Source organism: Globicephala melas, chromosome 1, assembly GCF_963455315.2.
Source record: "Globicephala melas chromosome 1, mGloMel1.2, whole genome shotgun sequence".
Taxonomy (NCBI): Eukaryota; Metazoa; Chordata; class Mammalia; order Artiodactyla; family Delphinidae; genus Globicephala; species Globicephala melas.
Genome location: NC_083314.1, coordinates 97,582,044 through 97,596,252, shown reverse-complemented (window position 1 = coordinate 97,596,252; position 14,209 = coordinate 97,582,044). Strand labels below are relative to the sequence as shown.

Genomic DNA, 14,209 nt, shown 5'->3' with positions numbered 1-14,209 from the left:
CCTATGTCAATGGGGCAATGTGCAGATTTGATAATCTCCTCAAAATTTGATAACTTTTATCCACTTATTAAAATAAGTGATCTTTAACTTTTCAGTGCAAGTTAAAAAAATAATCTCTGTAACACTTATGAAATATCTGAAATGTTAGAGGAAATTTTTCCTAAAGGAATTGGCCAAGTTCTCCTGAATGATTAAGATTGCAAATCCTAGTTTTGATGGCTTTCTGAGCACATACATACCTCTGAGGTAGTTGATATACTCATGAAAAGAGGCAATTTTGTAAAATTTAAATTTCTGTATGGACAAATCTGCCTATTTAAACCGATAAATATTACACTTGAATAGTGCTATATGTATTGCTTCTTGTTTTAATTAATCCCTTTACATATTACTATTTTGGACAATGAAGTTCAAATATCTCCACCATGAAATAGAATCTGTTACTTAGTAAGCAATAATTCTAAAGGCAAGACTTTGATTCTCACTTTCTGCCCAAATTTTGTAGCAAGAATAGCCTTGGCTCCTATAATAAACTCTATCTATGAACCATATGCTGGTCAACTAAATGCTTTATTGCATTGCTCAAGTGTGTTGTTTGCATACACAGTTTATGAGAGTAACCAAGCTTTGGTGTTTACCTCTCTTCATTCACGGGGGTAAATACTTTATCTTTCAGCTCATATGACTCAAATTTATTTGGTGAAAGAATCACTGTATGCCTGTGTCAATGTTATTCTTTTAAATGAAGTGCCAGGAAACTAAGTGTAATTGCATGCATTTGGGGGAACTGTCCACATTTGGAAAAGAACTGTCTGGGCCATTAGTGGCATTTTATTCAGAATGGAAATTTTTTTTTCATCCATTGGACATAAGAAAGGAAAGATCTTCTGATCAAGGGCATATTTTCCAAATAACTTATCAGTTAGGATTACTTTTCTCTTTTTAGGTCTGAGTAATACGCTTCCTTGAATACTGTACAGAATATAAACCAATTTATAAGACAAAATTTCAGGAATTCTAGCTTATAAATAATTTCATTTCTGGAATTCTAAACAGCAGAAAAAGGTGCTACTCACCATAGGACCAGGTGGCCCATCTTGGCCTGCAGCTCCAGGGAGACCTTGTTCTCCCTAAGGAAGAAGAAACACGATTGATTTTTTTAATTAACAAAAGCAGACATTTTTTTCTTTATTTTAATTTTGGTAATATGAAAAAGAAAGAAATCAAACATCACCTATGAATTCCATCATGTGGAGGACATCTACAAATATTGTAAGCAATTTTTGAGTCTTTTTACTTTCTGTGTATGTGTCTACATGCACATACATACACACACATGGATGGATGGATGTGTGTATAAAAATTATACGTCTTTGAGATCTCAGGGTTTAGTTTTCTATTCTGCCTTTAGAAGTTAGAATTTCACCATGAACTTATTAAATAAATGACATACTTAAATATTCTAAGCGTCTCTGACTTTATTACCTAATATTTACTGCACACAATTTATAAAATAATGCTGACATAAATATTTTCATTCATAATTTTTCTTAGAAATAAGACATTATTTTCAAAATGACATCTTTCAGCACAGATGCTCACCACAGGGCCAGGGATGCCCCGAAGACCCTCTGGACCAGGCTTTCCGGCAGGTCCCTGAGGACCAACTGGGCCAGTTTTTCCTGAAGGACCTTCAGCTCCTGCTTCTCCCTGTTAGAAAATAAAATATGTGAATGCATTAATAATGAAAAAAGACATTTTATTATTTTATTAAAAGTACTGAAATAGATGTTGTCCAGCGTACACGTTGAGTTTTTCAAGCATAATACCTGTAATGTATATTTTACCTTAGCACCTTTTTCACCCTGTCTTCCCTCTGCACCTGCAGCTCCAGGAGGACCCTATAAACATAAAATTGCATTTAAAAAATATATATATAACATATAAAAGTAATGCAACTGAAGACTTATTTACAAATACCCCAGTTTAATTTGTAACAGAGTCTAATAAATTGTGAATTTCTATAGCAATTTAGTTTAAAACACTGAGAAAACGCAAAACTCTTTTTATGTACAAATTTAGTTAGAATATTAAAAACAAATGAAGCACAGATTGAGCAGAATACAGATAATCACATCATATCAATGTAAGGAAACAATAAAGATAAAAATTTTAAAGAAATGCTGATGATTTAGTCACCCTTAGTGTGTTAAATACTCAGATATCATTTATTTTGTTGTATAATTAGGAAGTAATTGAAGGTTTCAGATTTCACTTCCATCATTATATGTGTTTTTAAGATTGGCTCCTTTCTTAATCTTAGAAGATCCATACATTATACATTTTCATAAGATCATGTTCAAACTGGAAAAGTACAAAATTTAAAATCTTGTTGGTCAACATATATTATATTTTCATTCTCTGGAACTATGTAATTCACATAAGTGGTATAAAAAATCGTATGACTTTTTAAAACCTAGTATTAGAGAAAAAGCAGGAAAAAAATCTTCACACTCCATATGTCATTCAAAAACTTAAGAAGATATTCTGGTATTTGCATAACTTTTGTATATCTGCATGAATTGCTATGGAGAAATGCTAATTATTATATATAAATTATATATATTTAAAGCTTTTCATAATACTGCTCTTTGTATATATATATATATATTTTTTCCCATCTTTGTGAGGTATCTGTCTCCCTATTTCTCTTTATTTTTAGCTAAATAAATAATGATTAATTTAGCTAAATAATTTACCTAAATAAATAATTAATGATTAATAAATAATTAATCAATTATTAGTATTTTTGAACTTCAGTTCTTTCATCCATAAAATGTTATTAATAAGAATTCTCTTGCTATAGAATTGTTGTTAAATTTAAATAATGTAACACATGAAAAAATATTTTGTGAACTTCCAGTAGATCAGTATCAAATACAGGAATGGAATCTGAAGCTTAAGAGCCTAAAGCCAGGATTCAGACTTCCTGGATTCAAATCCTGGCTCTGCCATCAACAAGCTTTGTGATCTTTGGCAAGTTACACACCCTGTGAGTGATTCAGTTTACTTCTCTGCAAAATGTGGATTATAACAGTAGCTATCTCCCAGCATCATCATGAGAATTCAATGAGTTGGTAAATGTAAATGGTGTATAAAAATACCTGAGACATAAAGAACACTACAAATGTTAGTTATTTTATTATTGTTACTAAAATTATTAGATATTGTTATTCTATATAAATTCTATTATTTTACCAATACTTTTCACCATGTTGGCAACCTAAGAGTCAGGTCAAACAAAACTGACTTTCAAAATACATTTATAGACACCATGTCAACAACTTACTTTTTTCCATACATCCTGTTTATAACACCTGAAAAATATGAACTCCATGTATGAAACTACTTGTTTTAACTAGAAAATTGAAAGTCAGCTAAACGATCCCATAATATATAGTCAGATCTTGAAATCTGACATTCAAATTTCCTTCTTACATTCTCTTAGTCATTTGTGAAATATAAAACTTGACATTTCTAATCTTTGTAATAAACATGTAGAAAGGAATCATTTACATTACATAACATATAATATTCAAGGCATCGAAGAAAACAACTACTTTTCGAGCTAGAAATATGCTATAATTCCCACTGTGTCTAAATTTTGTTCCTACTCATTATACTAGGTCATTGATATTTTCACTTATGGCATCTCAGATCAACACAAGCAGGGCACTTTGTTTGATAGTCCAATACAATAAGAGTGCTTTTGGCCTCTTACTGTGGTGGGTTACACAATACATATAATAAATGCATTCTAAGACATAAAAAATTTATAATTGTATTATAAAATATTTATTTCATTTCACTACTTAATTGATTTTTATTATTACTTAACAAACATTAAGATTCAATCTGAATCTTAACTGTGCTGAAAATTTCTACACAAGTTCAGACATAAGTATAGAAAGTTTAAAAAAGAAACTTAATGATCTCTAGGAAATTGTATTTCATTTTTCCCCAGACTCTCTTGTTTTCCATTTGTTTACTTCAATTTTTGTTATGAATTGTGCTCAAAAATCATCAACTGAGATTGAGGTTGGAATTTGGGGAGAGTAGCAGAAACAGTGTTAATTGGTGAAAATAAGGTGAGACAGGATGACTTTCTCTTTCAGATGCTATATTAATATTGTAATGGTGGATACATGTTAGTCTTTCATATGGTCTTTTAAATCCACATTTGAAATGGGTATCAGGCACTTCATCAAACTCAGAGTTCTGTGAACTCATTTATCTCTGAGAGAGTCAATGAATATATCATTAGTAATTATTTTCTCAATATCATCACTATAACTTCATATATTATTAGGCATTCATTGTGCCTCGACCCTAAGATAAGAAGTGCATAAATCCTGTAAGCAGTCTATTGAGGCAGCAACAATTTGTTAACAATAATATAGGCATTAAAACTTAAGTGTATCTTTTGAATTTCATACTATTTATGCAAGAGGATTTCTGTAGAGAAGCATAAGCTTCAAATATTTCTTAGTGTTAAAGAGTTGAGTCATTTTGGTGTGCAGATGGTAACTATACTTATTGTGGTGATTATTTTGTAATGTATAAAAAATACATTTTTGGTGTGATGGTTGAAGTATTCCTATTCAAACTGGGTAAAACAGCCATAATGACTATAATTTGGGGAATAGAAATTATGAGATTCAACTGAATAATGGGCTTTTCTTTATTCTATGAAGATTTTTCCGTAAACGAATGACATAAAGGTATGGGGTATTAACTTCAAGATTGCAATTACATATATGAACTTTATTGTAGAGAAGATTTATAAATATCTAGCTTTAGGAAAAGCAAGTCATCAGCTGTCTAAAATGTAACAAAAATATTGCTTTTACTGCAAGGGAGAAAAGAAAATCTGAGTTTGAAAAGCCTAGAGAATTAAACACAAGTAAACTATAACATGGCCACAAAATTGTGATTCAATAAAAAGTTTCTTCATCCCCAAAGGATTTCTTCCCTCTTTGAATGAATGCCTGATGTTTATCATGCTGGAAATCCACATTAAATGGTTTTACTCTGTTCTTTATCTCATTTTTCCCATTTTCACTTATTCCTTATATTTTTTCCAGATGGCACAGATTTTTTTAAGAAAAACAGGATGAAAACAGGTGACACACTTTTTTTTAAGAGAATAGGAAGTTCCCTTTAAAAAAAAAACTAAACAACGCCTATGGACAAATTCTTGTTTTAGTCATTTCTTTCTCATATATCTGCATAAGCAGAGAGGCAAGGACTTAATATAGTGAATTACTTCCTGTACTATCATGAAGTAATGAGTGTTCTGATTGGAAAATGCCTTGTAAAACATGAAAATAAAATAAGCCTTGGTTAATTTTCCACCAGTAATCACCGTTACATGAGATTTTCCTTGCTATGAGAAATATACTTTATATAAAATACACAGTATAATCCTCTCTCCACTATTCACACTTTATAATATTATTCTACAATTTACCCATTCTTCCATACATGTTGCAAATAGTTAAGTCTTCCTTATATGCCAGAAATGTGCTGTGCATGGAGAATACAAAAAAAAAAAAAAGTGAAACCCTAAGGAGTTCACAAAGTTTAGTTATGAAGGCAGACAACAAAATTAACAAATACAGTACATTGTAAAACACACAAAGATGAAGTAGGTGTACAAAATAGGTACACTGATCTAGTTAGGCAGTAGGGAAAGCTTTCCTAAGAACCTAATATCTGATCTTAATCTTAGTGTGGGTAGATATGGGAGGGATGTTTCCTTCTAATCTGACCACCCACATTCATGCATAAAGGCATAGGGATGGAAAGAATACATATATGGTATATATGGGCATATATAGGAGGTTAAATCTTCCTTTGTATTTCTATTACTTAATAATATTAGTTATTGTTTTAATTTTTATTGTAAATTTTCCTTTGGCAAATGAGATGGGACTCCTTAAAATTCCATTTAATATATGCATTTTCAGGTTAGGTTTAAATCTATTTTTAAGATTTTTTAAATCTTTTTTTAAATCATCTCTAGATTTTTTTTTCAGTAAAAGGGCTTTGAACTAGTTCTTGGTTTCAAACTGCTATGATAACCTGAGTATTAAAATTCCATGGCTTACTGATATAAACTGTACAATCTTCTAGTGCCTCAAGGAAATATACATTTATTCTCAAGTATTAAAATGCATGAGAGAATGTACATGTACTATAAATGTCAACTTAATTTCCCTACTTGTTCAATAACTGTTAGAATGTTGTTTCTCAGTGTCACTGCCACTCGCAACATTCTGACCAATATTCTATTGGGAGGGTTTATTATCATTTATTTGTAAGAGTCACTCAAGGAAAAATACATTTCTATTCATTGTTACTTCTGCTATGAGATGCTATAGCAAAATTGTTATTGGTCCTTTTCTGTTGTTCCAATGTAGCAAAACAAAGGATAAAAGAAATGTTAATTTCCACAAAATACGTACAAAGCTTACTTAAAATTATGCTTTCTAAATGAACTAAAGGGAAATAAATGGTAAGGCAATTCTGTATTCAATTAAGTCATAAGTGTGTAGATTAGATATTATAATTATTGTATAGGAATGTTTTTTGCTGTTTCCACAAGGGTGATATTAAATTGATTCCTGCATCAAAGACATTGCTGCCTGTTGGCTGAATGCAAAGGTTGGTGAAGACAGAATTCTCCTCATCAGCTACAATTCACAAAATTCACTCTGCATCATATCCCTTTATGCTCAGGAGCTTTGTGTTCACCCAGTACATAAACAAAGTGACCTCACAGACATACAGTAAAGTTCCCAAGTACTTCCTTCTAACTCATTTTAATCACATTATTATCTCTCAAACTAGTTCTAAATCCCTGTTGCTTGGCAAATCCATTTTATTAAAATTATATGCAGTCATCATGAATTTAATGCTCTGTTTTTTGGCAACAGTTCTCATAGGAAATTCCTTTACAGTTAACGCTACATGATTTTACATCAACTTACACCAAATAAATAATACAAATTTGTATCCATCTCAACAGAATCACAGTATTCTATACTTCAAAAATGCAATTAATTATGAAGTTACTATGAATTTATTGCTAATAAACTTTCATCTCAATTTATATAACTCAAAAATTAGAAGAAAATGTCTTTATCTTATCTGTATATTTTATTTAATATGTTTGTTTTGTTTATAAATGATGGCATAATTCAAAACCTGTATTTAACTCCTTAAGAAGAGCATCCACTCTTTGAACTCTTGGTAAATCCATATATTAGATGTAGTGGTTTAAATATACATTTTATTAATTTAGTCTTCACTCCAGCATGGAATATTAGTTATTTTGCCTACTTTATAAATGAGAAAACTGAGACTCAAAGAAATTAACTTATTCTAAGTTGTATTTATAAGTAGCAAAGCAAGAATTTGAAACCAGGTCTATTTGATTCTAATGCAACAGCATTAGAATCAAATTCGGGACTAGTTTGTGCTGATAGTTAGCTATGAAGAGTGTCAGTTTACAGGCTGAGAAAGACCTAAGTAAATAATCTGTATTTCTATTTTTTCATCTTAGCTATCTTTTTTTTTTTTTTTTTTTAGATTACGGTAGAACTCTTGACTAGTTTGGTTGGTTGTAATTCAAAAGAATGAAAGCATTAATTGCTACTGTTAAATCAGAGCAAATTATAATTTTAGTAATAAGATTGTTGACACTAATCTTTACAGCATTAAAATATATTTTACTTTGCTAAAGAAAAAAGATTATTGTGTAAAACAGAGAAAGCCAATTAAACCTGCTAATCTATCCAATCCTAATACAGAACACAATTTAACACATTACGTTAAATGTCGTTCAGGTCAGATGAAATGATGCCACATTTTAAAAGAAGAAAACTTGCATAATACTGTTCAGTTGGGTTGACCTAAGGTTGATTCTTCTGCTAAATCAAAATGGATGTAAATAGCTTTATAAGCAATGCATAGTCATCACAATCTCATATCATTAAAAATTCATAGATACAAAGTCTTCTAATTTTGTTTCAAAATGACTAGAGCGGAATAAAAATAGCGTATTATATTCGTAAAAATTGTTTTTTAAAATGGGAAGCTAGAACATCTCTCAAATTTTTGATGAGATTATTTTTAACTAATCTCATCAAAAATCAGAAAGGCAGCACTCCACTATAGAATTTTCTAATAATGAAAAGGATGATACAGGGAATGTATCAGTTAATTACTTTAATATCTAACAGTCTCAGCATAAAAATGTATAACTTCCTACGTGTCACTTGCAACTACTGTAACCCTCTTTCTCCCAGAGAAATAACTACCATTCTGAATTTAATGAATCATTGCCTTCATTTATTTAATCACTTTTACCACTTATGTTTGAATGCTAAACAACATGTTTTTATTTTTTTACATATTATATAAATGAGATTATATATCTTCTCCAGCTCAACACTACATATATTTTCTTCTTAACATCAGGTGTTTGAGATTCATCTTTGTTGATTCACACATCTGCAATACAATATTTTGATTGCCATACAAAATTTCAGTTTATGCCTATCTCAGTACACTTATTTTTTCTATATGTGTATCTTGGTAAAGATGTATAAGATATCATCCAGAGCATGTACCTAGGAATGGAATTATGAGATCGTAGGGAAAGTTCATTGTTAAATTCTGCTAGGTAATAATGAACAATTCCTAAAGCAGGTGTACCAGTTAGCTCACAATAGCTGTTTATGATAATCCCCATTATTTTCTTTTTGAAAAACATCGTTTCCAACATTTGGTTTGTCAGACTTAAATTTTCATCAATTTATAGATGTAAGTGGCATCTCTATGTCATTTTTAACACACATTTCCCTAACTTCTACACATCCTTTTACGTGTTTGTGGAACATTTGTGTAAAACAACTTTTCATGCCTTTTGTTGATATTTTTCTACTGTTTGATGCTAGTAAATTGTTTATATTTATTTACTTTTTTTAAATTTCAAAATCATTCAGTTTTCAAAATGAGTAAGCCACATGATCCACCACTGTCTCGCTAAAGAAATTAATTCATTCCCTAACTCTGTCACATATTAAAATAATACATTCCACATAGCAAATGGTACTTAGTTGAACTTATCAAAGATTGTAAGTGAACAATCTGTTTTGACATATTTTAAAATAAAACTGAACTATATAGCACTTGCTGAGAATTTGCTTTGGATAATGGAATGAGCTGAGAAGCTGCCAATGGATGTTAATAAAATATTCAAAATATATTTTTATATAGTCCCTCCTTTTCCAGTAGTTATAATTTGAAGGAAGGTTTAATTCCCTCTGCATCAAAAGCATAATAACCTATACCTATATAAGATAATATTGTGCTTATTATAACTATTCAATAACTGTTTCATAACTAAAGGCTAACACATTAACATTATTATGTTAATACATATTATTTTTGTTCTTTATGAGTTATCTTATAAATCCTAGGTATAGTAGGTCCTCCCTGAGAAGCAATATAAGTAATTTGCCTAAGGAAATACAGGTAATAAATGGTAGAGCTGGGTTAAAAGTCAGGTAGTGTGACTTCACTGACTTATTAACCACTGCATTAAATAACCTTCCATCATTTGACTGGGAGAAAGAAAAAAATGATTTCATGTTTTCTCAGGAAAGATTTCTACCAATTTTCAAAGATATTTTATATAAGTATTCTTCTGAAAGGTCTGAAGTAATAGAACAGATATTCATCCATTTGGAAATTTTTAAGAACATTCAGACGATAGGCAAAAACAGGCAACAGAGCTCAACATCATGTTACACTTCGTAATTACTTTCTAAGAATAACAGCCCAATGGTTGTTTTGGGATATATTTCTTTTTCTATCAAGATTATGCTTTTGGGCTGCTGACAAAAAGAAAACAAACAATAATAATAATAATAATAATAATAATAATAATAATAATAATAATAATGAGAAAGAGAAAGAGGAGGAGAAAGGTAAAAAAGGCACTTGGGTCAGTGAGAAGAAAATTGTATTCAGAGAAAATATTTACTATAAACTAAGTTCATTTCCAGCAAAGAGAAATGTTTGCTTGTAAATGTTGACTCAGTTTATGTCCTGAGAGACAGAATTAAAACCTGTCACACTCTGTGTATAGGAAGATGTGTAGTGTGAAAATTCTCCTAAGATAAAGCTACCATTAGAAAACCAGAGTGGCCCCAATTGCTCTGTGTCTTTGGATTACTGAAGGGGAAATGAGCCTAAGAAATATATTTTAAAGTTGACCAAATATTTTGTTCATGGATAGGTTGGAAAATAGACTAAAGGAGGTTCAGGAGAACACTGTGTATTAATAGAATTGCTGCAAGAGGCAGGTCAACAGGATTGTTTTATTATAAAAACAGTATAATAGTGGGAAAAAGGCAGTAAAGCAAATCTCCTAGGGTCCACTGTAGCCAATATTTTGAACAAGACCTTTATATTTTACTATACCTCTTTCTTAAAATCCTATCAGAGTTGTTTGACAGTGTAAAGCAATCTAACATTATATGCTGATTCCTGAGCTCGTTCTACTGATACTGTATTCAAGTTTCTATAACGTTTTCAACAAGCACTGGAGTTTGGACAACTCATCTCCCTGTAGGATACCATGAGCTGAAATTCAGGGTATCAGCAGAGTCTTTTATAAGAGCCTATGGCATTTGTACAGAGGAGACCTAAGCACAGAGAAGTGGGAAACTATTTTTCATTGTGACAGATTAAACCTGTCAATTAAATTGGATTCTACTTTAATAAGTATTTTGACAAATTTAAGAAATCACTCTCTAGGACATATGTTTTTCAGCACCATTATAATGTGCTGCCTACAGCTTACAAATATAATATAAATTTATACACACAATGGATAATGAGTAGGTGTTTCAAATAAAGAATTTAAAAAACTTACTCTCTTTCCAGGAGGACCTGGTGGGCCAGCCTCACCAGATGGGCCAGGAGGACCCTAAAAAATGTGAAAAATACCTTTTAAGCAATTGGGTATTATTTTATGGCTCCCAGCACTGTTCAAACTCTGGACTGAAGCCAACCTGCTTTCTTCATTTCTCCACATCTATCTTTACAGGAAAATCTTAGCCCTATTTCAGATACCTAAACTTCCTCCAGATATCTATAATTCGAGCTGGTAAATTCATATGGAAAACTTCTTCACAGCTGGAAAAAAAGTGAATCGAATTCCTTCTATTTAAAACTGTTTTTTTTTTAAGTGCTAATTTATATCTGACAAGCATCCAATAGATATACTAATTAATAGAATTATATGGTTAATAATTCTATGTATATCACATACAACTGTGAACCATAAATCTATTATCTCAAATTTCATCTTGTGCAACACTAGCATTTTTATTCCAAGGAGCACGCAACATGCTGGGATATGACCCAGTCTCATCTACACAGAATAAGTCTGTATCTCTTTGACTCCAAGTATCCAGTGGGTATGGCTCTAGAGACAAAGTTATGTTAAGAGTGCAGTTTGCCTTTGACTCCTACTTAAGTTAGTGCCCTCCTTTACTTCCTCCCTAAATAACCTTATGTAGTCAAAGCCCCCTACTGCATTTCCCAAATTAAAAATAAAAAATGAGTGCAAAAATGCTGAGTTCATTCTGGTTAGTAATTGAAGTAATTCATGCTAATAATAGGCTGATAACCTAGTTTTCTTCATTTAATTCTTATTTGTGTTTTTAAAATGACTTTCCACTTAACACAGTTGGAGAGATAGTTCAATGTAATATAATATGACAAAATCACTAGTATGATATGACTACAGTTTTTATTATGAAGGCTTTGCTTATATTTCTTAAATCACATCAAGTAAGAAATGTTCCATGTAAGACTGACTTTAAACTGGAATTCAAATATACCTGAATGTGTACACACATAGCTATGCATTTGGAAGTATAATTATTTCTGATTATTTATTTAAAATATCTTGAGACTATGCAAAGATTGAATAAAAATAGTGTGCTTACTTACCGGTTGTCCAGGATCTCCATCTTCACCCTTGTCACCACCAACACCATCCTGACCCTATAATGGGCAATAGAAAATGAACCCAGTATTTCTCACTATTAATTAACTTTTATCAGAAAAAAAAGATATGATGTATCATCTTAGTCCTTAAGAAAAATTATTAACCAGACATACACATAAAAGTATTATTATATTCTTTCAGTTGGTTTTTTTAAGGATTATGGTATCTCTCTTTCCATAAAATGTATGAAATTGCTATGATATCAAATTTAAAATATAGTATGTTCTTAATATAAGGAAAGGGGAGGATGTAATTAGTATAGAAAGACAGTGCATCCTTTAACCATGAACAAATATGGTGCAGTTTGAGATAGAATTTTCATTTTAGAATGGACTGAGGTAAAAGCAAAAATCTTGTAACTTTGAAATGATAGTAATGCGGCTACTCAGTTAATTAGTATGTACAACTCAACAAAGTCTGGAAAACTAACCCAATGAAGAGATAATAATAATCATGCAACACAAGTCTGATAGTGTCCAAATATATGAATTTTTATTCTGGTAGTTGTGATTACAGTTTACATCTTCCTTTTATTGCTGTTTTTGGGGATCCACTGAAGTAATTAAGACTTTTCTTTAATTATTAACTGGGAACAATCCCCAGCAAAATAATTCCTTTGTTTTTCTATGATACTTACTGCAGGGCCAGGTTCCCCAGGGGGACCAGGATCTCCAGGAAAACCAACAGGACCCTAAAATAATGTTTTTAAAGGAAAGGAAATAAATGAAAAATTATTATAAAGTCATGATATTCTGAAATTTAAGAGGTAAAAATCATGGTAAAACCATATGAGAATATCTCTCTTCTCCTGTTAGAATTTTTTTAAAAAATGAAATTATTTGAGAATGCTTATGAATACATCAAACAATGAAAAGTCAACTTCACCAGCTATGGGCCAAAGTCTCATGATTTCTAGTCTTTCTACGAAAAGCTTCAGGTGGCTTTGACATAGAAGCCACTTTAAAGAGGACCAAGGTCACTTACCGGGTTACCCTTAGGGCCATCGTCACCTGATGGTCCTTTAGCACCAGGCGGCCCAGCAGCACCAGGTGGACCAGCTTCTCCTTTCTCTCCTCTTTCTCCTTTGGGACCCTACACAATGTAAGAAAAAGAATGATTATCTTACAAGCTTTAAATCAGTTTCTTAACCTTAGCATACGAGGTCAGACAATACTCTGCTGTGGGAGATTGTCTCATGTGTTGCAAGATGTTTAACAGCATTCAGGTCTCTTTTGCTTGGATGCCAGCAGTTACCATTCCTCCAAGTGTGATAACCAAAAACGTCTCCAGACATTGCCAAATGTTTCCTGGGAGTGAAATTCACTCTCAGTTTAAACCAATCTAAATTAGAATAATGTAATGCTAATACAGTTCATAAATGTTTACTCGATGTAGCAGAGTTTGCTGGTTTCTTTTGTGGACAGTCCACCAAAGATATATGCAATAAACAGCTTATAGCTCTAATGTTCTAACTTATGCTAATGTAATTTTTTTTTTTCAGTTTCTGTGTGAATCAAAATATGCAGAGGATAGGCAAAATTATTGAACAAAAAGGCTCTGCATTTGTGATGATTCTTAACGGGTTGGAAAGTGAAAGGAACTGAATCACAGCTAGTAGTTAAGCTACATGTTTAAAATACTCTGAAGGAAATATCTGATCCATAACACACTAATTGAAAATAAGCCAGCACTTACGCCTGTGCCTGCTTCCCCAGGAGGCCCTGGGTTCCCTGCTTCTCCAGGCTCACCCTATAAAGAAGAGATCAAAAGAGTATCATAGCACAGAAACAATGTTTCACATTTGTTAAACTTCCTTCAATGATGACCATGACACTTTAAACTAGCCCTTAACTCATTATATTATTTAAAAGGCAGCGGACAACTTTGATAAAAAGAAAAAACTTTTCCTATTACTGACCTTAATACTTTTATTTCTCAAGTGGGGAGATAGAACTGGATAAGCTGGATGCTACAATTCTCATCAGTTAGTTAATACCCAGAACATTAACCCAAGTTACCACCAAACCACACAAAACAGACATTTGCATGTTTCCTAAA

At 31.5% G+C, this 14,209-nt stretch overlaps 1 protein-coding gene across 6 annotated transcripts in view; it reads right to left on the bottom strand.

Moving 5' to 3' along the window:
* The window catches only part of COL11A1 (collagen type XI alpha 1 chain), a 196,621-nt gene that overhangs the window by 18,904 nt on the left and 163,508 nt on the right, over nucleotides 1–14,209 (bottom strand). For 4 of the 6 annotated variants that reach the window (XM_060301975.1, XM_060301966.1, XM_060301963.1 and 1 more), the window contains 8 exons: nucleotides 13,847–13,900; nucleotides 13,136–13,243; nucleotides 12,789–12,842; nucleotides 12,094–12,147; nucleotides 11,009–11,062; nucleotides 1,848–1,901; nucleotides 1,603–1,710; nucleotides 1,077–1,130 (listed from right to left, as the gene is read on the bottom strand). In XM_060301975.1, the coding sequence (XP_060157958.1) occupies nucleotides 1,077–1,130; nucleotides 1,603–1,710; nucleotides 1,848–1,901; nucleotides 11,009–11,062; nucleotides 12,094–12,147; nucleotides 12,789–12,842; nucleotides 13,136–13,243; nucleotides 13,847–13,900 (540 nt within the window). Of the gene's footprint in view, nucleotides 1–1,076; nucleotides 1,131–1,602; nucleotides 1,711–1,847; nucleotides 1,902–3,258; nucleotides 3,284–3,349; nucleotides 3,378–11,008; nucleotides 11,063–12,093; nucleotides 12,148–12,788; nucleotides 12,843–13,135; nucleotides 13,244–13,846; nucleotides 13,901–14,209 lie in introns of those variants that run through there. The other 2 variants (XR_009564559.1, XR_009564560.1) reach the window with 2 other exon arrangements.